Source organism: Sphaerodactylus townsendi, unplaced genomic scaffold (genome assembly GCF_021028975.2).
Source record: "Sphaerodactylus townsendi isolate TG3544 unplaced genomic scaffold, MPM_Stown_v2.3 scaffold_42, whole genome shotgun sequence".
Classification (NCBI taxonomy): domain Eukaryota; kingdom Metazoa; phylum Chordata; class Lepidosauria; order Squamata; family Sphaerodactylidae; genus Sphaerodactylus; species Sphaerodactylus townsendi.
Window position 1 is genome coordinate 1,500 of NW_025950605.1, and position 19,964 is coordinate 21,463.

At 42.0% G+C, this 19,964-nt stretch overlaps 1 protein-coding gene across 1 annotated transcript; it reads right to left on the minus strand.

Moving 5' to 3' along the window:
* Positions 1–15,330: 15,330 nt before the first annotated feature.
* On the minus strand, positions 15,331–16,272 carry LOC125425416 (taste receptor type 2 member 8-like). Its single transcript, XM_048483023.1, has one exon. It carries the CDS (start codon positions 16,270–16,272, stop codon positions 15,331–15,333), a length of 942 nt encoding a protein of 313 aa, XP_048338980.1.
* Positions 16,273–19,964: the final 3,692 nt, after the last annotated feature.

Below are 19,964 nucleotides of genomic sequence, written 5' to 3' on the forward strand. Positions count from 1 at the left end.
GCAGTCTGGCCCAGCTACACCTCTGGCCCAGTTTAAATGGATGACTCCCTTGGAGCAGGACATTTGGCGGTTGATAACCCTGACAACTGCCTGGTTGTCATACCAAGAGAGAATGCGCTTATTCTTAAATAGGTCACACTACAAATAAACTGCAACCAGGATGGGGAAGGATGCAAGGAAAGTGAGGTCCCGCAGTAAACCTGAGCCTTCCCAGCTGCTGCACCATCGTTGCATGAACCACTGCTCTGTAAAAACATGCTGAAACCCCGACTGCTGGAGGTGTCAGAGTGAACCTGGAAGGCCTCCAAAGGTTGAGCAGCATCTGCCAAAGCAAGACACTGTGGTAATTCCAGCCAAACAGCCCAGTCCAGACTTAATCCTTTGCTGAATCTAATGAAATGGTGTGGGTCCTCGTTTGCAAAGATGCATGCAAAGATCACATCTTTGTAGAATACACAAACCTGACATATTAGAACAGGATGCAAACTGGGTATCAAAATCCCTTCTGGTAATATTTGCATGTCTACAAGGTCAACACTGGAAATCAACACCAGCCTCTCCAGATGGTTTTGGACATAAATAGAGAGGCAATATGTTGTGCTGTGTGGTATTCTCAGCACGGAAAAGACAGCTTCGGAAAAGGTGAGGAACTTCTAAAGAGGTGTTGCTGTTTCCTTTGCGCTCTGAAAGATGTCCACCTTACTGGCAATTGGCTTTGCACTTCTGGTTTCGAATACTCTCTTTGGAATGGTGGCCAATGGATTTATTGTCCTCTTCATTTGTATCGACTGGTTCAGAAGCAAGAAATTATCGCCAACTGACTTGATCTTGTGCTGTCTTGGTCTTTCAAGATTTTTATGGCAGATGTTACTGACCCTCAATGCAATTATGACTTCCTTTTTCAAGATGACCTATTTGCAGAATTACATGTTGTTTTTCACGATTAGCACAATGTGGTTTTTTATGAACAGTGTGAACCTTTGGTTTGCTGCCTGGCTCAGTGTTTTGTACTTTGTAAAGATCGCCATTTTCTCTCACCCTTCTTTCCTCCAAATGAAGCAAAGATACTCTGGGCTGGTCCCATGGCTGCTTCTTGGCTCAGTGGTCTTTTCTGCTGTTGTGACTATTATTATTACCACACTTTTGCCCTATGTCTTCTCCAACGTTGGTCCCTTTCAGTCACTTTCATGCAACACCAGCGATTCAACAATTCAAACCCTTAACTGTTTTATGTACAAAGGTATTCTACACAATGCCTTCAATATAATTCCATTGATGTTATTTTTATCATCATCAATCTTCCTAATAAGTTCTCTTGGGAAGCACTTGAGACATATGCAATACAGTGGAATTCGCATGAAAGATCTCAACACACAAGTTCATTTGACTGCCATCAAAGTTCTGGCTTCCTTTGCTGTTTTTTACTTGTCCAGTTTCATAGCAGTCACTGTCCAATCCGTATTGCCCTTGACCTCTGAACGCCATTGGACAAACACTGTTTCTGAAAATTTGAGTGCCATGTATCCTTCTGGACATGCCACTATCTTAATATTAGTGAATACCAAACTGAAAAAGGGGTGTGTCAGGATTCTACGTCATTTCAAATGTTGCTTGAGTGAAGCACTATCTTAAAATCTACCAATAAACCCTCCAGAGAAGACATTCTTTTCTTCAAGAAGGACCCAGAAAAACCCTTGGAACATAATCCTGCAGAATGTTTTCCTAATGGAAGCCCAATTGAGTGCTGTCAGAGGACTTGCTCATGGAAATTTCCCAGAGGATAGTCACCTTGGATCCTGTATTTTTTAAAAAAATTCTTCTTACACATCTGCTTCTCCTTCCATTCCCAGCCATCACATTTTTTTACTTCCACTTGATATTGTGCTCATGCGAGCATGAGCATGGCACCTTGAATTTCCCCTTCAAGCCAGCGCCTACGAGCAGAGCTACCCTGTACAGACACTGCTAGTATCCTTTCACCAACAGGGTACAAAAATAAGTTCCACCTTCAGAATAACTGAGGGAAATGCTGATTTTCTCTCATTGGTGCTTTATGGGACTTTGTTTACTAGCTGCATGCAGAGGTTCCATAAAATCCAGTAATAATGAGACACATTTGCAAAAACACATTTTTCCAGCTTGTAAGGAACCTTACAGCTTAGACTTTCAGTTGTTCAAAATCTGTTTGACCATCTGTCTTTTTAAGATGTATCCTCTTTGTGACAGTAAAAGTCATGTAACTACCCTGGGGCAAGCCAGTGGGCATGCCCTGGGCACCACATGACTGGCAGCGCCCTCACCACCTGGGAAAACCGGGGGCCCTTTTGGCCTGGAGTGAGAATTGCCAAATAGCTTTCCAAAACCTCAAAAATGCTTTTGTTTTCAATTCCATTTTGTGCCATGTGGACACTGATAAGCCCTTCACAGTCCATATAGATACCTTGGATGTTGCCCTGGGCACCGCCCTCCTCCAGTCTGGGGACAATGGGAGGCTCCATGCATGTGCGTTCCTCTCAAAAAAGTGTACAGGGTCCGAGTTAAATTGGACAGTGTGTGACAAAAAAAACAGGGGCCATCAAAAAAGCCTTAGCCCCGTGACGCCATTGGCTCCAAGGGGCCAAACACCCCTTCGAAGTGTGGACAAACCACAAAAATTTGGCTGCTCTGAAAACCACCAGTAAATTGAATGCTAAACAACTTCACTGGGGTTACTTTTTCACACACTTTGATTTCACCTTCCATTTTTTTCTCAGGCACATGCAATTGCTTGGCTGATGTACTTTCCCGCCTTCCACAGATGGGTAGGATGATTTTTACTTCTTCCCAACTCGGCCTCCAAGTTGCCACCCAAAGCAAGGCGAGGGGCTGGTTTCAACTGATGGAAACACATTGACAGATGCCTGGTCACGAGTCAATACTGCGTGGCTTAAATGGCGGCAAACCACTGGCATCTTGTGTGACAAGAAAATGCCTGAACACCTAAAGGCCAAAATCTACAAAACAGTTGTTTGCCCAGTAGCACTGTACGGAGCTAAATGCTGGCCAGCAACAAGAAAACATGAACAAGTCCTTCATGTCATGGAAATGAGGATGCTTCGATGGATGCTAAACCTGACGCTGTTCGACCATGTGCCGAATGATGACATACGGCAAAGACTTAAAATAACACCAATTGACCAGTACATGAGGCAGGCACGGCTAAGGTGGTATGGCCACGTCATGCACCGTGAGGAAACATCTGTAGCAAAGACAACCCTGCACCTTGAACCTGGTGGATGCCGCCCACGTGGCAGATCCAAAAAACAGTGGATGGACACAATCAATGAAGACCTGCGAGCAAAGAACCTGCGAGCAAAGAAGACACTCAAAATTGTGACCTTTGGAAGAGTCAGTTACAAAACTGACCCTGCACGTGCAGGAAACCAGTCGGAAAGAAGAAGAAGCCTCAGGTGCCCCTGAGGATTACATCTGATCTTAATGTAGGTATTTTTGTATAGTGCCCTTATTAAGAATAGAAGTCTTTTATCTATATTAGCCATGGCAAGTTTATTCCAGAGCTTGTTCCTGGGAACCAAATCGAAGGTCGATTTAAGATCAATAAAGGCCAGATATAGGAATGTGTATTTATTTGACCTATACTTGGCCATCAGATGGTTTAAAATCACACAATGGTCAAGACAACTATGGCCCTCCCTAAAGCCAGCCCGCTCTTCTTCAGTAAGATCTTGTTGAATCAACCAGTCACTCAGTTTCCATTGCAAGTGTTTTGCTCACCGTGCTTAATAGACTTATAGATCTATAGTTTGCTGGCTCTTTTCTATTTCCTTTAAAAAAAAAAACACAGGAATAATAATTGCTGTAACCCAGCCTTCAGGAATTATGTCAGATCTATCTATAGCAGTAAAGAGCGCTGAAAGAATAGGAGTCCACCAGTCTATATACTTAATTAGTTGATCTGGGTAGATCAAGTCTATTCCTAGCTGGGGGTCAGTCACCAGGGCAAACCATGCCTGCCTACGATGTCTCCTCAATGCAGCAGACTGAAGAGATGCTTGGGCCATCTCTCCCTTGCAGTGGGTGCATGTAGTGAAGGAACCTTACATGAGGCAGAGAAGGTGTGCCATTAGCACCACAAACACACCAAGCAGCTGCGCCACCTCTGGATCTATGTGGCTCTCAAAACATGCTCCTACCCAGTGGCGTAACTAGGCAAACTGGAGCCCTGGGCAAAACCTGAGTTTGATGCCCCCCCAGGCGCGTGCCCAATGCAACGTGCACCCCCCCTTGCAGCTACGCCCAGTGGCGTATCTAGGCAAACTGGAGTTTGGCGCCCCCCATGGGCAGCCACCCTCCCCCACTGTGACCAAGCAATGATTTTTTACACCAGGTTGTTTCAAAGTCACCATCACATTATAGAACATGCCCCAACTCACAGATCTGAGCACAGCAATAAGCCATGCCACACAGCAGAAATAATTTTTTGAAAACATTTTCAAAATACTTCCAAAATGTTTTATTACTGCTATGAAAACATTTTATGGTGTTGTATCCAGTACTCCCAATTGGGGGAAACAGCATCACTTTCAATGTTTCAAAGGAGAATCTGGGCTCCCTAGTTTAAACAAGTGATGCTGGAATCCACCCCCAAACAGCATCATTTTCAATGGTGTTTAAACTAGGGAGCCCAAATTCTCCTTTTAAATCTACCTTAAAGGGAGAATCTGGGGTTCCCAGTTTAAACAACATTGGAAGTGATGCTATTTTGGGGTTGATTCTCCCCCACCCTGAAACAGCATCACTTGCAATGTTTAAACTGGGGACCTCAGATTCTCCCTTTAAATCCATGTCAAAGGCGGGGGGATTTAATACGAAAATCTGGGGAAATTTGGGGAGTGCCTGCTGGCAGAGGTGCAATTGTTAAGCTAGCAGCACCAAACTTTCAGGGTATCCTTAGGAGACTCCCCTAATGATACCACCCAGGTTTGGTGAAGTTTGGTTCAGTGGGTCCAAAGTTATGGACCCTCAAAGGTGTAGCCTCATCTCATATTAGCTCCCATTGGAAACAATGGGGGATGGGGCATCCCCTTTGGGAGCCCATAACTTTGGACTTCCTGAACCAAACCTCACCAAACCTGGGTGATAGCATCAGGAGAGTCTCCAAAAACATTCCTGAAATTTTGGTGCTGCTAGCCTAAAAACTGTGCCCTCTGCAGGCCAAAAATGGAAAAACACTGAAAATACAAAAAATCCCACAAACAAACCTGCGCCCCCCACAGGGCTGCGCCCAGGGCAACTGCCCACTTTGCCCAATGGGAGGAACGCCTCTGCTCCTACCAAGAAATTGCACAGCTGGTGTAAAGGTGGTCAACAGCAATTCAAATTCAACAGGTAGGGCGGAGATGTTCATTGAAGCTGCTGCTCAAAAGCAACAGCCAATCAAAACGCAGGACACCGGCCATGCGTGGACATGCTTGTGGTATAAAAATTCAAAAGCCAGGGCAAAGACAGTCATTCAAGCTGCCACTCAAAAACAACAGCCAATCAGAACGTGGGACACCAGGAATACGTGGACACTCTTGTGGTGTAAATACAGAAGTCTTGGGCTCGTTTGAAACACACTGGGGTATTCCCTCCCTTTCTTCACTCGATCCCTTCATAGAAACAGGCAGACATGTGAACAGACAAACCGGAATAAAATAGACCCAGATTATAAGAAGCCGCTGGTGCACAAGTATAATTCTGCCGTGTGGAAACAACCAATGACAATGTTTAAAGAAATTCCTGAGGAAGAGAAAATAATCTGATTTCTTGGTAGAAGTATTGAAAAACATGATATAAACTTTAGATGGGAGAAATTAGGACTGTTGTTTACGTACAAGTCCAAATTGTATAATACAGACTCAGGCTGTAAAGCTAAAGATTTCCTGATAAGGAACAGAATGGATTTAATTATGGTGACTGCATAATACTAGTAGAAAGTAAGATGTTTCATATTTTTTCATAATTAATTTTTATTTAGCTCTCTGTGTGGTGTAAAAATGAATTGTAAAATATTCACCTGCAATGTTAATGGGTTAAATTCAGCCAATAAGAGGAGAAAAATGTTCCATTATTTAATGCAAATGTTTAATGATATCACATGTATTCAAGAAACTCATGTCAGAAAAAATGATGAAAATTTTCTTAAATGTGACCAGTAGGGCAAATGTATGCAAAGAAAAAGAGAGGTGTAGCTATGAACATATAGCAAGAATTAAGACTTGAACTGCTATTTTGCTGGGGGACTTCAATGAGGTAGTAAATCCTTTATTAGACTCGAAAGGGGGAAAGAAAAAGAAGTACTTATTAAAAAGACAAAAACAGATTACCTAAAGTTTTTGACTCAAAGATTCAGTGATTAAAAATAAAAGTTGTGTGGAGAAAAAAGTTGGAACAGCTAAGGAATATACCTTTTCCGCAGACAGACAAGATTAGATATGATATGGGCATCAGGGAGGCTATGTTTACAAATGAAGGATATTGGGATACTATTAAGTTATCCTACAGCATGAAAAATATATGAAGAATAAAGAAATGAAAGTAAAACAGATTGCAAAAAGAAAAAAATTGGTAAAGAATCCAAATAATAATTTAAAAATTATATGATGTTAATAGGGCTAAGAAAACAACTGGACCTGCAGTAATTTGAATAAATCATTGCAAAATGAAAATTTTGAGACAGAAAGATTTTCAGTTTGCAAGTAAGCCTGGAAAATGGCTAGCTACAAAACTTAGAGAAATGATGGAAAGAAGAATGATAATGCAAATTAGGTCAGGGAAAGAGGTGATTTTGAAAAAAGAAAAATTGAAAGGCAGTTAGTCAATTTCTATAAAAACTTGTACAATACAGGGAATGTAAATGAAGAGGAAATGCAAAGTTATTTAGAAACACTGAGAATACCAAAAATAGAGAAAGACCAATTACTAAATAAAGAAATGATAGAAAATGAAGTGAAAGAAAGTATTAGAGACTTTAAAAAATGGGGAGAGCTCCTGGACCAGATGAGTTATAAAACATTTGAGGATATGGGGGGGTGGTCATTTGGAGGAAAAGAGGGTGGGAGAAGATGGCGACCTTTACAAAGTACAAAACACTGAGCCAGGCAGCAAACCAAAGGTTCACGTTGTTCACAAAGGACCACATTGCAGCAATCACGGTCGAAGGGAAATTCTGTATATTAGTGTGGTTGAAAAAAAAAGGCACGATTGAAGACAGGATCGCTACCATGTGCCATAAAAATCTCGACAGCCCAAGACAGCCCAAGATCAAGTCAGTTGGAGATGATTTCCTGCTTCTGAACCAGTCGATACAAATGAAGAGGACAATAAATCCATTGGCCACTATTCCAACGAGAGTATTCAAAACCAGAAGTGCAAAGCCAATTTCCAGTGAGGTGGACATCTTTCAGAGTGCAAAAGAAACAGCAACTTCTCCTTTGAAGTCTTCACTTTTTCCAGTGCTGTCTTTTCAGTGCTATGAATACCACTGAGCACAACGTTTTGCCTCTCTATTTATGTCCAAAACCATCTGGAGAGGCTGGTGTTGATTTCCAGTGTTGACCATATAGAGATGCAAATATTACCAGAAGGGATTTTGCTACCCAGTTTGCATCCTGTTCTAATATGTCAGGTTTGTGTATGCTTGTGAGATTTGTTGTTTTAAAACAAATATTTTGCCAAATTCCATTTGTTGTTTTGTTTTCATAATTTTGAAAGGCCTGACTCTATTGCTTAATTGTGACTTTGCCAGAAAGGTTGTTCTAAACAGTTAATTAGTTGGATATTTAATAGGGTGACTTTTTGTGGTAGTATGATTGCTGATCTGATACTGTGTGAAATCACTCAAGCACCTGAACTCAGTGTCATAGTGCCGACGGAAAAGGGGGGGTGCAACACCCAGGCGTGTGATGCCCCTGGGGCGTGGCTGGGGTGTCCTGGGGCATTCTGGGGCAGGCGGTGCCATGGCAGGGGTGCAGGGCACGTGCATGCCCCGGGTGCAATTCCCCCTCGCTCCACCCTTGCCTGAACTTCGAGACAGCCCTCCAGGATAATCTATTTTCTTGATTTCTGTGAGCCTTGGTTTCCCTTTAACACCTGAAATGCATTCAAACCTGCCTGAGTTCTTATGTGTCCCTCAGGATTCTATTGAAGCGAGTTATCCCCATCTACCTCCATTATCTTTAATGGATTTTGACTAGGGTAACTCAGCTGAGACTGCAACATAAGTCTATATCCTGTTCTAAAATGTCACATTTGTATGTTCTGCAGAGAACCTTTGCACTTTTCTCCAGAAATTATGATCCAGCATTCTTTTTTAAGAAAAAAGAATATTATTATAATATTATTATATTCAGTATGTACAGTATACATAATTTAATGACAACTTGCTTAAAACACATGTCTTATGTTATTACACAAAATAATAAGAAAAAAGAAAAAGAAAAAAGCATGAAAAGGAATACAAAAGAAAAAGAGAAGAAAAAAGAAAAAATACAAAAATCATACAAGTTGTTGTCACTGACTTCCCTCTATTTTCCCCCAAGAATGAATATTCTTATAGTGTTTGCTGTGAGATGCCTCCACTAAGTCATAATAAAATACATCCGATCTTTCTAATAGTTAACTGTATATTTCCAATATACATAATATTAATGTATTTTTTTGGGAATTAAAAATAAGTTATAGACTTTCGGGGGGTGGACGGCATATCAAGCCTAATAAACAAACAAACGGCATATCAAGCCTAATAAACAAACAAACAAACAAATAATTCAGATACAACATCATATACTTAATAAATGGGAACCACACTTTGTGAATCTTCTCTTAAGAGACATGTCAATTTGTCTAATGCGACAATAGGCCAAATTGTCTCAGTCTACTCATCCACATTCAATACTGTCTGCTTTTTCTAATTTCTGGACAAAAGTATTCTTGCTGTTGTGATCAAATACACAAACAAGGCCTGTTACTCTTTGACATCTGCCTCTGTTTTTCCGAACAAATAAGCTTCTGGTCACATTTATTTTTATATATTTTATTTTGTTGGATTTATATCCCTCCTGGCAACAAAAGCTCTTTGTGGATCAACAGATACCAAATTGGTAAGGTAATTGATGCTAACCTCGTAGTTGGGTTAAATTCCAAAGACACGGGGAACCTGTTGTTACTTTAGTTGAATAGAATAGTTGCTACTAATGGTCAATCGAGTCTGTCATTGATTTATCTCAAAATAAAGTGTTCTTTGGATTCCTGCAAGGATTCAAGGAAGATCCCAATACTCCTAGTTTTAGAGGTAAATGTCTTCAACTATTGTGAGACATGATTATCTGTAAGAACATGAAAAATTAGATCTCTCGTCAGTGGTCTATAGTGCATTTTGTGCCAATATTTTATTGTTAGGAACCATGCTTTGGTTTCAATTAGTGGCATTTCAGCTTCAAGGCAGAGAGTAGAAAAGGTGACACTGTTAGGTACTCCCAATATTCTTCTTAAGAACAGGGCTGAAATTTGTTCAATGTCATAAGAGATTGAGATTCAGGCAGAATGAAATGTTATTGCAGAAGTTAAGGAATGACTTGGAGGAGTTGCTGATGAGGTTGGCTGCAACATCATGGGGCATATCTGTGGCACAACAGCTAGAGGCAAATTACACCAAATCCATGTATCCAGGACCTGTTCTTTATGAAAATCCTCCTCATCCACAGGAAGAGAAGATGTGGAATGCGGTTCATCATCACCTAGCTGCTTGACAACTTAGGGCCTTTCCCCACTTACCTTAAGCCCCGCGCTCCTTGAGGAGAGTAGCACGGGATCCCCCGGCACTCCACACGAGAGGGGCGGTGACAGCACAGCCGCCCCGACGCTGTTGCTGTCGCTCCCCCTCAGCGCAAGGCATCCCTGGCGCTCTTGCAAAGGGCGCCTTTTGATGACCCCACGCAGAGCGCGGGGTCGTGGGGATGCCCGGGCGCGCGCCAGGGATGCCGCGCGCTGGGGACTGCACGCAGCGACGGCAGCGGAGGGAAAAGTGGGGAAAGGCCCTTATACATCAGTCAGCCAAAGACTAATGGAGTTGTTGAACACAAAGAAGAAGCAAAAGACTCGTGAGCCAGAACACTTGCAGAAGAGTTCCTTGTAAAAGAAGCTCTGCAACATCCTGAACACAAAGACTGGACAGTCCAAGTGAGAACAAGATTTGGTCACTGGCGATGAGAACAATGTCATTAGCAGAAGATTATCAGCTACAATAAAGGCATTTGTGGTTATTCCCAGGAGGTTCTCAGTTCCAGAGATCAATAGCAAATAATACCCATGAGCATAATCATCCTTTCAAACTGAGGTTCTGGCTTTCCTCTCCTGATTGGCTAGGGTGGGCCAGCTACGTGCCACTATCAATGCAGCAAAGGAGTAACAAAAAGCAGACTGAAGAAGAATTACAGGCACAGTGTTTTTCAGGAGAGCAAAGATTCTGATTTCCATCAGAGGTATGATAAGCAGTCTGGGAAGGATTCAATTCTCTGAGCCAGGGACATAGGTTAGGGGGTTCTCAGATTTAAACCCCCCCATTGCATGTCCATTGCAAGCCAGTGCAAGCCAGCCATGCAAGCTGACGAACAGAGTAAGTTGCAGGGGCGGCTGCACTTACGGAGGATGCCCCTAGCTGGACAGGCGACTGAAGTGACACAGAAGAAGAGAGCGAGAAGTCGCCCCGTGCGAGGTGCTACTTCTCTGGGAGGTAGCAGCAGGTGACAGCAGGCACTGGGCGAGGGAAGGAGGGGAAAGGACGCGAAGGGAGGGAGGGAGGCGCACTCGCCGCATCCCAAGTGCAACTTGCCATCAGTGTTGCTGCCACCGTCTATCCCGCCCAGAAGTGGGTGGAGGCGTGGCACCCCCCAACCCCATCCATAAGAAATCTATTCCTATGTCCCTGCTCTGTGTACTCTTTACTCTTTGGGTTGGAGCCAGAAATGACCCTGCCTCTCTACTCCCACTGCAGCCTGTTTGATCTCCACAAAATGCTTCTCCTGTGAGAGGGAGGGATCCTGAGGAATAGCCCGAGTGGGAGAAACCTGCTAGAAGGAAGGAGGATTTGCTAAAAACTGCCAGTTGGGTCTGGATCCTACCCATTGCTGGATGCTAAATTGATAATGAAATAAGATGAAAATGCAGTGTCCTTAAAGCTACACAGACAATAATCTGCCTGAGGCATTTTTAAATAACTTCCACATGGAGTCTGCCCCGTGGCAACCACAGTGGCACCTTTATGGCCCTTTCCCCACTTACCATTTGCTGCACGCTACTCTCCCCAAATAGCGCGGGGTCCAGCAGCACTCCCCACGAGTCTGGGCGGCAACAACGCAGCCGCCCCGACTCTGCCGCTCTCACGTCCCCTCAGCGCGCATCATTTCTGGCGCTGAAGAAACGGCACCTTCTCTGTGCGGGGCAGTGGAGAACACGACCCCGTGGCAGAAATAACTCGCGCTGAGAGTAGCGTGCCGCAAACGGTAAGTGAGGAAAGGGCCCAAGTTTAGTTTGGCCTTTAAGTTGAAACAGAAATGAAAATGAAAGTTGAAAACAGAACATATATTTTGTTGATAATAAAACAATTGTTATTTTCATAATTAGCAGAAACTCATACAGTTATCTGTATCTGGAAACACTGAAATCTTTAATAGCTTATTATCATCATACAAATTATAGCACATAACCATTTTATTAATAAACATATTCTTGAAAATATCTTGTGTGTGTATTTCTGCACGCTTGAATAGACTTACATAAAAAGAGTGCTTATTGTCTTACGTGAAAACAGTCTTTATACTGCACATTTTAAATGAGTAAACCTTTGCTTTACAAAGCATTTTCCTCACTCCCAAAGAGAAAATAAGAGTTTTTAGGGAAATTTTTGTCAGTGTTCCCCCCTTTTTAAATTAGAAGGGGGGGAGGAGCTTCCGTTGAAAAAGGAAAAAAAATCCAGACACTTGAAAATATTTCTGAGTTTTGTCCAAACCTTCACACCTTCTGTTAGGGGATGATTCATTACTCACTTGGATGGTAGTTTGACTGTTTTGTTATTCTGTTCCATCATTAACGTGTGTTGTTCTTCCTGTCTTCATCCTGTTCTGTAGCGCCCCTTGAGGGGTAGTAGAAGAAATGAGCAGTTGGGCAGAGAAGGTTCCCAGGAAAGGAGGAACTATCGTAACTCCAGCTGTCGATTTCCCATTAGATTGTTTCATATGGAAGGCTTGCTCATAAGGGTAAGAATTCTCTCAATGTTTAAAATTTAATTTAGAACTTTGCAGTCAATAGAACAATACAAAATACAACACAAATCACAGAATACAGAATACAAAACCAAATGCCAGATTAATTCGCTCCACTGATTAAAAGTATAACATTCAACCCATAAGCGCTGTTAAAAAAAAATTAGTGTACAGAAGTCCCTGTTACTTTTTCCTAAACATTTTTTTAGGACTCTTGTCCTCTAATAACAATTTCATGCTAGACTGCATGGAATTTATACTTAACCTTGTCAATAATGGAAGAATCCACCCATGTCGCTCACGTACACAGTGATTACAAGGTAAAATAATGAGCGACAGGCTCTGGATGGTTCAAGGGTACAATGTAGACTGGTACAACACTCCTGCATATCTGCCTTGGAGGACTTCGAAGGAAAGATATTTAATCTGACTTTGGTAAAAAGCCAGTGATAATGGGCGACTGTTAAGTTCCTTAGATAATTAAGGAAAAAAACCTAATGTAACTGATGATAAAAAAGGAAGGAGAGCATATAGTATGGGAGGGCATCCAAAGATGTGCAGATGGAATATCCCACAATCTTTGTTTAAGTGGCTTGAGTGCCATGTCACATCCCAGTTGGACTAAAAAGGATTGAGCTAAGTTTATGATTGAGCTAAGTTTATGTAGTTTTCCTTTAGGTAGTATGCCTTTATCACTGGCATACCTGGGGGGAGGGGGGCAGAGGCATCATTTGACCTAGACCCCACTTGCCTAGGTAACAGGGAGGAACATTTTGCCACCTATCACAACTATTGCTTGTTTCCAGCAGATTGGAATCTTGCCAGTCACGTTAACAGCAGTGAAAACGGAATGAGTAAATGGTGCCCACCACTGTTGATTCGTTTTAAGCAGATCAGTCAAGACCTTATCAGTGACAGGGACCTTATTTGCAGAACCTGGACAGAATAGCTCAGCTGGCAGATCCTGACTTGAAGGGGAAAGTTCTAGTGCCACGCTTATGCTCAGAATGAGCACAATATCATGTGGAAGTGAAAAAAAATATGCTGTGGTTGTGAATAGAAGATGAAGCAACGACAGATGGAAGAATTGTATTTTTAAAAATGCAGGATGCAAGGTAATAATCCTTTGAGACATTTTCATGTGAAAGAACACTGAGAGCACTCAGTGCGGCTTCTAGTAGGACAACATGCTGTGGGATGGAGCCTGAGGAGTTTTTTAAGGACATCCAAGGTCCTTCTTGCAGAAAAAAAGGTCCTTTCTGTAGGGTTTTTTGGGTTTTAAGATGGTGCTTCACTCAAGTGACATTTGAAATAATGTAGCATCCTGACACATCCGTTTCAGTTCGGGATTCACTAATATTAAGATGATGGCATGTCCGCAAAGATGCACAGCACTCCTCAGCTGCTCAACCTCTGGTCAACGAGCTCCACAGAGCAATAGAAAAACAGGAAATGTAATAGAAAGTGAATGGTGCACACTATCATGGCAAAAATTTTACTGAACCAAGCACTGTCTGGAGCTGTTTGTAATTAGTGATATCGATATGCCATTTAAGAAATCAAACGTGATTTTTAAAAGTTGTACAACTGGAAGAAAACATGGTGAAAACTAAGAAGGAAATTAAAATTGGAAAAAAATCTGTTCAGATAGAAGTCAACTCACAGGTTTCAGATTAGAGAAAAGACCTTAAGGCTAAGAAAGGACACAGACAACAAAGACCCAAGAAATGAAGATTTGAAGCAGAAGATATCTTCAGTCTTAGCCAACTAACTAGAGATAAAGGAAGAGGACTGGCATAAAGGATAGAAAATTTTACAAAATCATAAAAAAACCACAAAGTAAATGGACGGTGTAGAGACACTGCCATATATTTGGATTTCAAAGAAATGACAGAACAAATTTGGGAAATTCACAAGTCAATTATCAAAATAGCAGACATCATTGCAATTAGAGCAGGGGTCTGCAACCTGCGGCTCTCCAGATGTTCATGGAGTACAATTTCCATCAGCCACTGCCACCATGGCAAATTTGCCATGCTGGCAGAGGCTGATGGGATTTGTAGTCCATGAACATCTGGAGAGCCGCAGGGAGCAGACCCCTGAATTAGAGTGATTCCTTTGAGTGACTCCTCGCTGTTTAGTGCTTTTTTGCATCTTGTGTCCCCTTGGACTCAGGACAGCCCTTGCGTAACAAAAGTATGTATGTATGTGTGTGTATATATATACACACATACACACTCCACAGTTTGAGGTCACTGACATGATTTTCTGGAATGATCAGACAAATCCAGGATTTTGGAGCATTCCAAAAAACATCCTCCATCACCTGCCAAAAAAACCATGTGGTTTGTCATGTTTGATTATCTACCATCAGCAGCAAACATCTTGTTTCTCTTTGAATGACCAAATCTCTTGAGAAGTACTCCAGGGTGACAAGGCTGTGCCGGACATGGTGTGGTAATGCAACCAAGCCCACCTGCATTTCCTAGAAGACCTCCTTGAAAACACACACACCGTAAAATTAGGTAAAACTTTACTGAAGAAAGTTAGAAAAGATTGATTAAAAACAAGGCACATAATTCACTGCTAGCAGGATGCTCAGAATATTAGAAAGCTAACTACCTACTTGCACAAGTCCAAATACATAATAGTTGGTTCTTGAAGCGTAAAGGTTCCAGAGTTTTATACAAACGTGTTTCTGGCGGCAAGAGGGGGAAGGTGAAAGGGGGAAGACAAGTTCTCATTAGCTACATTTATGGAGAAACAAACACAACAAAAAAGGATGGAAAAAGCAATACTTTTAGCAGAAAGGTTTTTTTAAGTCAGGTTCCTTACAAGATGGAAAATGTTGCTTTTGCAATGAAGTCTAATTGTGACTGGATTTTTTACAGCCTCTGCATGCAGCCAGGCATGGAAGGTTGAAGCAAATGAATGTGACAAATTATTTTTAAAAATGCAGGGTCCAAGGTCAAAATCCTCTGGAAAGTTTTCCTGAGAAAGTCCTCTCTGCAGGGTCTTTTCATACAGTTTAAGATGTTGCTTCACACAAGCAACATTTCAAATGAGGTAGCATTCTGACAAACCCCTGTTTCAGTTTGGGGTTCACTAATATTAAGATGATCGCATGTCCAGAAAGATACATAGCACTCATATTTTGAAAAACAGTGATTGCCCAAAGATGTTCATGGATCAAGGGCACTGTGGGTTGTACAATGACTGCTACAAAACTGAATAAGTACAAAACAGCAAAAGAAGCCAGAGTTTTGATGGCAGTCAAGTGAACTTGCGTATTGAGATCCTTGATGCCAGTTCCACTGCTTTGCAAGTGTCTTATGTGCTTCCAAAGAGAACTAATAAGAAAAATGGCTGAGAACAAAAATACAATAAATGGAATGAGACTGGGAGAATGGAGTAAAATAGGTAAGTACCTACAAGGATTAAGGGCTTCAACTGCTGAACTGTTGCTGTTGTGCGAAAGTGACTCGTAGAAAAAACATGTTTCAGAAAAAACATAGATTGAAATTGTCATAGTAATAATAGTCAAAGCAGCAGAGAAGACCACTGAGCCAAGAAGCAGCCATGGGACCAGCCTAGAGAATCTTCGCTTCATTTGGAGCAAAACAGGGTGGGAGAAGATGCCAACCTTTACAAAGTACAAAACACTGAGCCAGGCGGCAAACCAAAGATTTAAAGTGTTCATAAAAATCCAAAATGTGGTAATGATGATCCACATGTACTTCTGTGAATAGGTATGCTTGGCAAAGGAAAGCACACTTGTATTCAGGATCATTATCATCTGCATTATAAACCTCGACAGTCCAAGGCAGCACAAGATCAAGTCAGTTGGAGATAATTTCCTCCTCCTGAACCAGTCGAAACAAATGAAGAGGACAATAAATCTATTGGCCACCATTCCAATGAGAATATTCAAAACCAGAGCTGCAAAGGAAATTGCCAGAAAGGTGGTCATCTTTCAGAGTGCAAAAGGAATAGCAACGCCGCCTTTGAAGTCAACAATTTCTCCAATGTTGTCTTTTCAATGCTGCAAATACCACAGAGCACAAAACTCGGCCCTTCTATTTATGTCCCAAAACATCTGGAGAAGCTGGTGTTGGTTTCCAGTGTCAACTCTGTAGAGATGCAAATATTACCGGAAGGGATTTTGCTACCCAATTTGTATTCTTTTCTAATATATCAGTTTTGTGTATTCTACAGAGGCACTATATACGATCTTTGCATCCGTCTTTGCAAATGAGGATGAACTTTCCTTGTATTTGTTATCTTAAAAGAAATATTTTGCCTATTTTGCCTTTTTTCCCCATAAGCTTGGACAGTTTTCCTCTATGGTTTGGTCGTGACTTTGTCAGGATAATTGTTCTAATGGGTTAATTATTTGGATACTTAATGTTGAACTATGTGTATGAAGGGCAAAGAGAACTTACCATGACAGCAAACCTTATAAGATGACCTTGCACCCAAGCACATTCACTTCTTCACAAATGGACAGTTGGAGCGGCAATGGCCACTCCTTCCCATGGTTTCCTTCCATAAGCTCTCCTCAGCTGTTCAACTTCTAGTCAACGAGCTCCATAGAGCAACAGGAAAACAGGAAAATGAATGGTGTACACTCTCATGGCAAACTTTTAACCAAACAAAGCACCAGAGGAGCTGTTTCCACACCATGTTGATTCTTTTCATTAGTTTGGTTGCTGTTGTAATTCTATGTGAAATCACCCATGCCACTGAGATTTCAGATAGCCCTCTGGGGTAATCTGTTGTCTCTTGACAGTGAGCCATGATTTCCCTTTAACACCTGACGTGCATCCAAGTTTCTGATACCAAGCAAGCCTATTGTCAGACATGGCGCCATTTCTGCTGAGATCAGCTACAGAGATCTCCAAACATAATTTTTATAACCTTTACAGCCCAGTAACATGGAGCAAAACAAGGATATGATGGATGTCAATCTTGATGCAAGTGTTTGAAATCAGGAGGATCTGCCTGACGCTTGACATCATTCTTCTCCCTCCCGAATTATACAGAGTTTCAGACAATGACCCTCCTGATGGTGGGTCTGGTTGACTCTGGTTCACACTTGACTCTGGTTCACAACAGCCCAGCCTTGACTTTGCACCCCTGGCTCTGGTTCCACAAAGAACTTGCAAACATTGACACCATGATCTCATCGACAAACCTGCTGCATCGCCTTGCACTCTTTCCCCCTAACATTAATTTAATCTCACAAACCTCTAGCCAACTATTAAGGGTTGTCAAATCTCCAGATTTTTGTGTGTGTTTTAATTTCATCACAACATTCCAAACTCCTCAAGACTAGGCATGAACTGGTATTAATTTCATGAGCACTGCCCAAAACTAATTGAGTCTTGGCTTTCCCAGGTTTTAATCCTGTAAAATAATATTCTACCACATTTTGTCGAAGGCTTTCTTGGCCGGAGTCACTGGGGTGCTGTGTGGTTTCCGGGCTGTATGGCCATGTTCTAGCAGCATTCTCTCCTGATGTTTCACCTGCATCTGTGGCTGGCATCTTCAGAGGATCTGATAATAGGAATGGAAATCAAGTGGAGTATATATACTGTGAGGTCAAAAGGTAAGGCCATCTGAATAGAGTAGCCTGGCATGTGAGTAACAAAGAAGTCTGTAGCATGCGAGTAACAATGAAGATAGCAAGGTCAATAGGTGAATGCATCCTGGTCTTTGTTCCCTTTAATTGCTATTGTTTATAGTTGTCCTGTGTTTGTGTGGAGCTGATTAGTCACTGTCTTGATTCTAGAGTTTTTCAACACTGGCAGCCAAATTCTGTTCATTTTCATGGTTCCTTCCTTCCTGTTGAAATTGTTCATGTGCTTGTGAATTTCAATGGCTTCTCTGTGTAGTCTGACATAGTGGTTGTCAGAGTGGTCCAGAATTTCTGTGTTTTCAAATAATATTCTGTGTCCAGGTTGGTTTATCATGTGTTCTGCTATTGCTGATTTTTCTGGCTGAAATAATCTGCAGTGCCTTTCGTGTTCTTTGATTCGTGTCTGAGCGCTGCGTTTGGTGGTTCCTATGTAGACTTGTCCACAGCTACATGGTATGCGGTAGACTCCTGCAGTAGCTAGAGCAGGGGTCTGCAACCCACAGCTCCAGAGCCGCATGTGGCTCTTTCGTCCTTGCACTGCGGCTCCACATGGCTTGGGTCCTCTCAGCCTCCTTCAGAGAGTCGCCCAAGAACACCTTCCCTCTAGATGGCTCTTTATCTTTGTTCATGTGGCTTGTTTTGGGTCTTGCAGCTCTTCTGATGTCTGTAGTAGAGTAACCATTAGCCTGTAGAGCCCAGTTTAGGTGATTCAATTCATCGTGAAGGAGGTGGGGTTCACAGATTCTGTTTGCGCGATCTACCAAAGTGCTCCTTTTTTTGTCCTGGATGATGATTGGAGTTTTTGTGTAGATATCTATTTGTGTGCATAGGTTTTCTGTATACTGTGTGGCCCAATTGTTGGTTTGGTTTGCGGATGACTAAGACATCTAGAAATGGCAGTTTTCCTTCATTTTCTTTTTCCATAGTAAATTGGATGTTTGGGTGGATCTTGTTGATATGGTCCAGGAACTTATTTAGTTCTTCTTCTCCATGGCTCTAATAATGGAACCATATGGTGGACTTTTTTGGTGCTGTTTCCAGGGCTTGTTCCTCAAAGTGTTCCATATAAAAATTTGCTATTACAGGGGTAAGAGGGCTACCCATGGCTACCCCATCTTTCTGTTCATATAATTCATTATCCCACTGGAAGTAGCTAGTAGTGAGGCAATGTTGAAACAGGGCTGTGATGTCTTTGGGGAATTTCTGGTTAATAAGTGCCATGGTGTCTGCTATGGGGACCTTGGTGAATAGGGAAACCACATCAAAGCTGATCTGTTTATTATTGGGGTTGAGTTTAAGATTGCTGATTTTTTTCAATGAAGTGAGCAGAGTCCTTAATGTAATGTGTAGTCAGTCCAATATGGATTTGTAGTTGTGCAGCCAGGAATTTTGCCAAATCATATGTAGGGGATCCGATTGCACTCACAATGGGTCTGAGTGGAGTGGAGTCCTTGTGGATTTTTGGGAGTCCATAAAGTCTAGGAGGGTGAGCTTCAGATTTGCAGAGACGTTGGCGTATGATTGGATCAATTGAGGAGTTCTTAATCAAGGTGTTGGTTTTTCTGGTGATCTTGTTAGTTGGGTCCTGTTTTAGCTTTTTGTACGTTGTGGGGTCCAAAGGTTGTCTGATTTTTTCTTTGTATTGTTCTGTTTCCATGATAAATGTGGCATTACCTTTGTCTGCTGGTAGAATGATGATTTCTCAATCAGAATTGAGGTCTTTGATGGCTTGTCTTTCTTTCCTTGTTATGTTACTGGAGGGAAGTTTTGCCTTTCTCAGAATCCTTGCTGTTTCCCCTCTCACTTCCTCAGCTTCTTCCTCAGGGAGATGATAAATCGCTGATTCCACATTAGCAATGATGCTTTCTACTGGAATTCTGGTGGTGGTAACAGCAAAGTTTCCTCCTCTGGCTTTCTACCACATTGTCCATGCCTGGGAATAGGACTTTGTATTGCCCATGAAGAGTGCCCCTCTTATCATTAGCAGAGAATCAATTTTCCCGTAAGTAGATCCCCACAATCAA

Excerpts from the sequence above, each read along its gene's own strand:
- LOC125425416 (XM_048483023.1), bottom strand. The coding sequence starts at position 16,272 with ATGACCACCTTTCTGGCAATTTCCTTTGCAGCTCTGGTTTTGAATATT.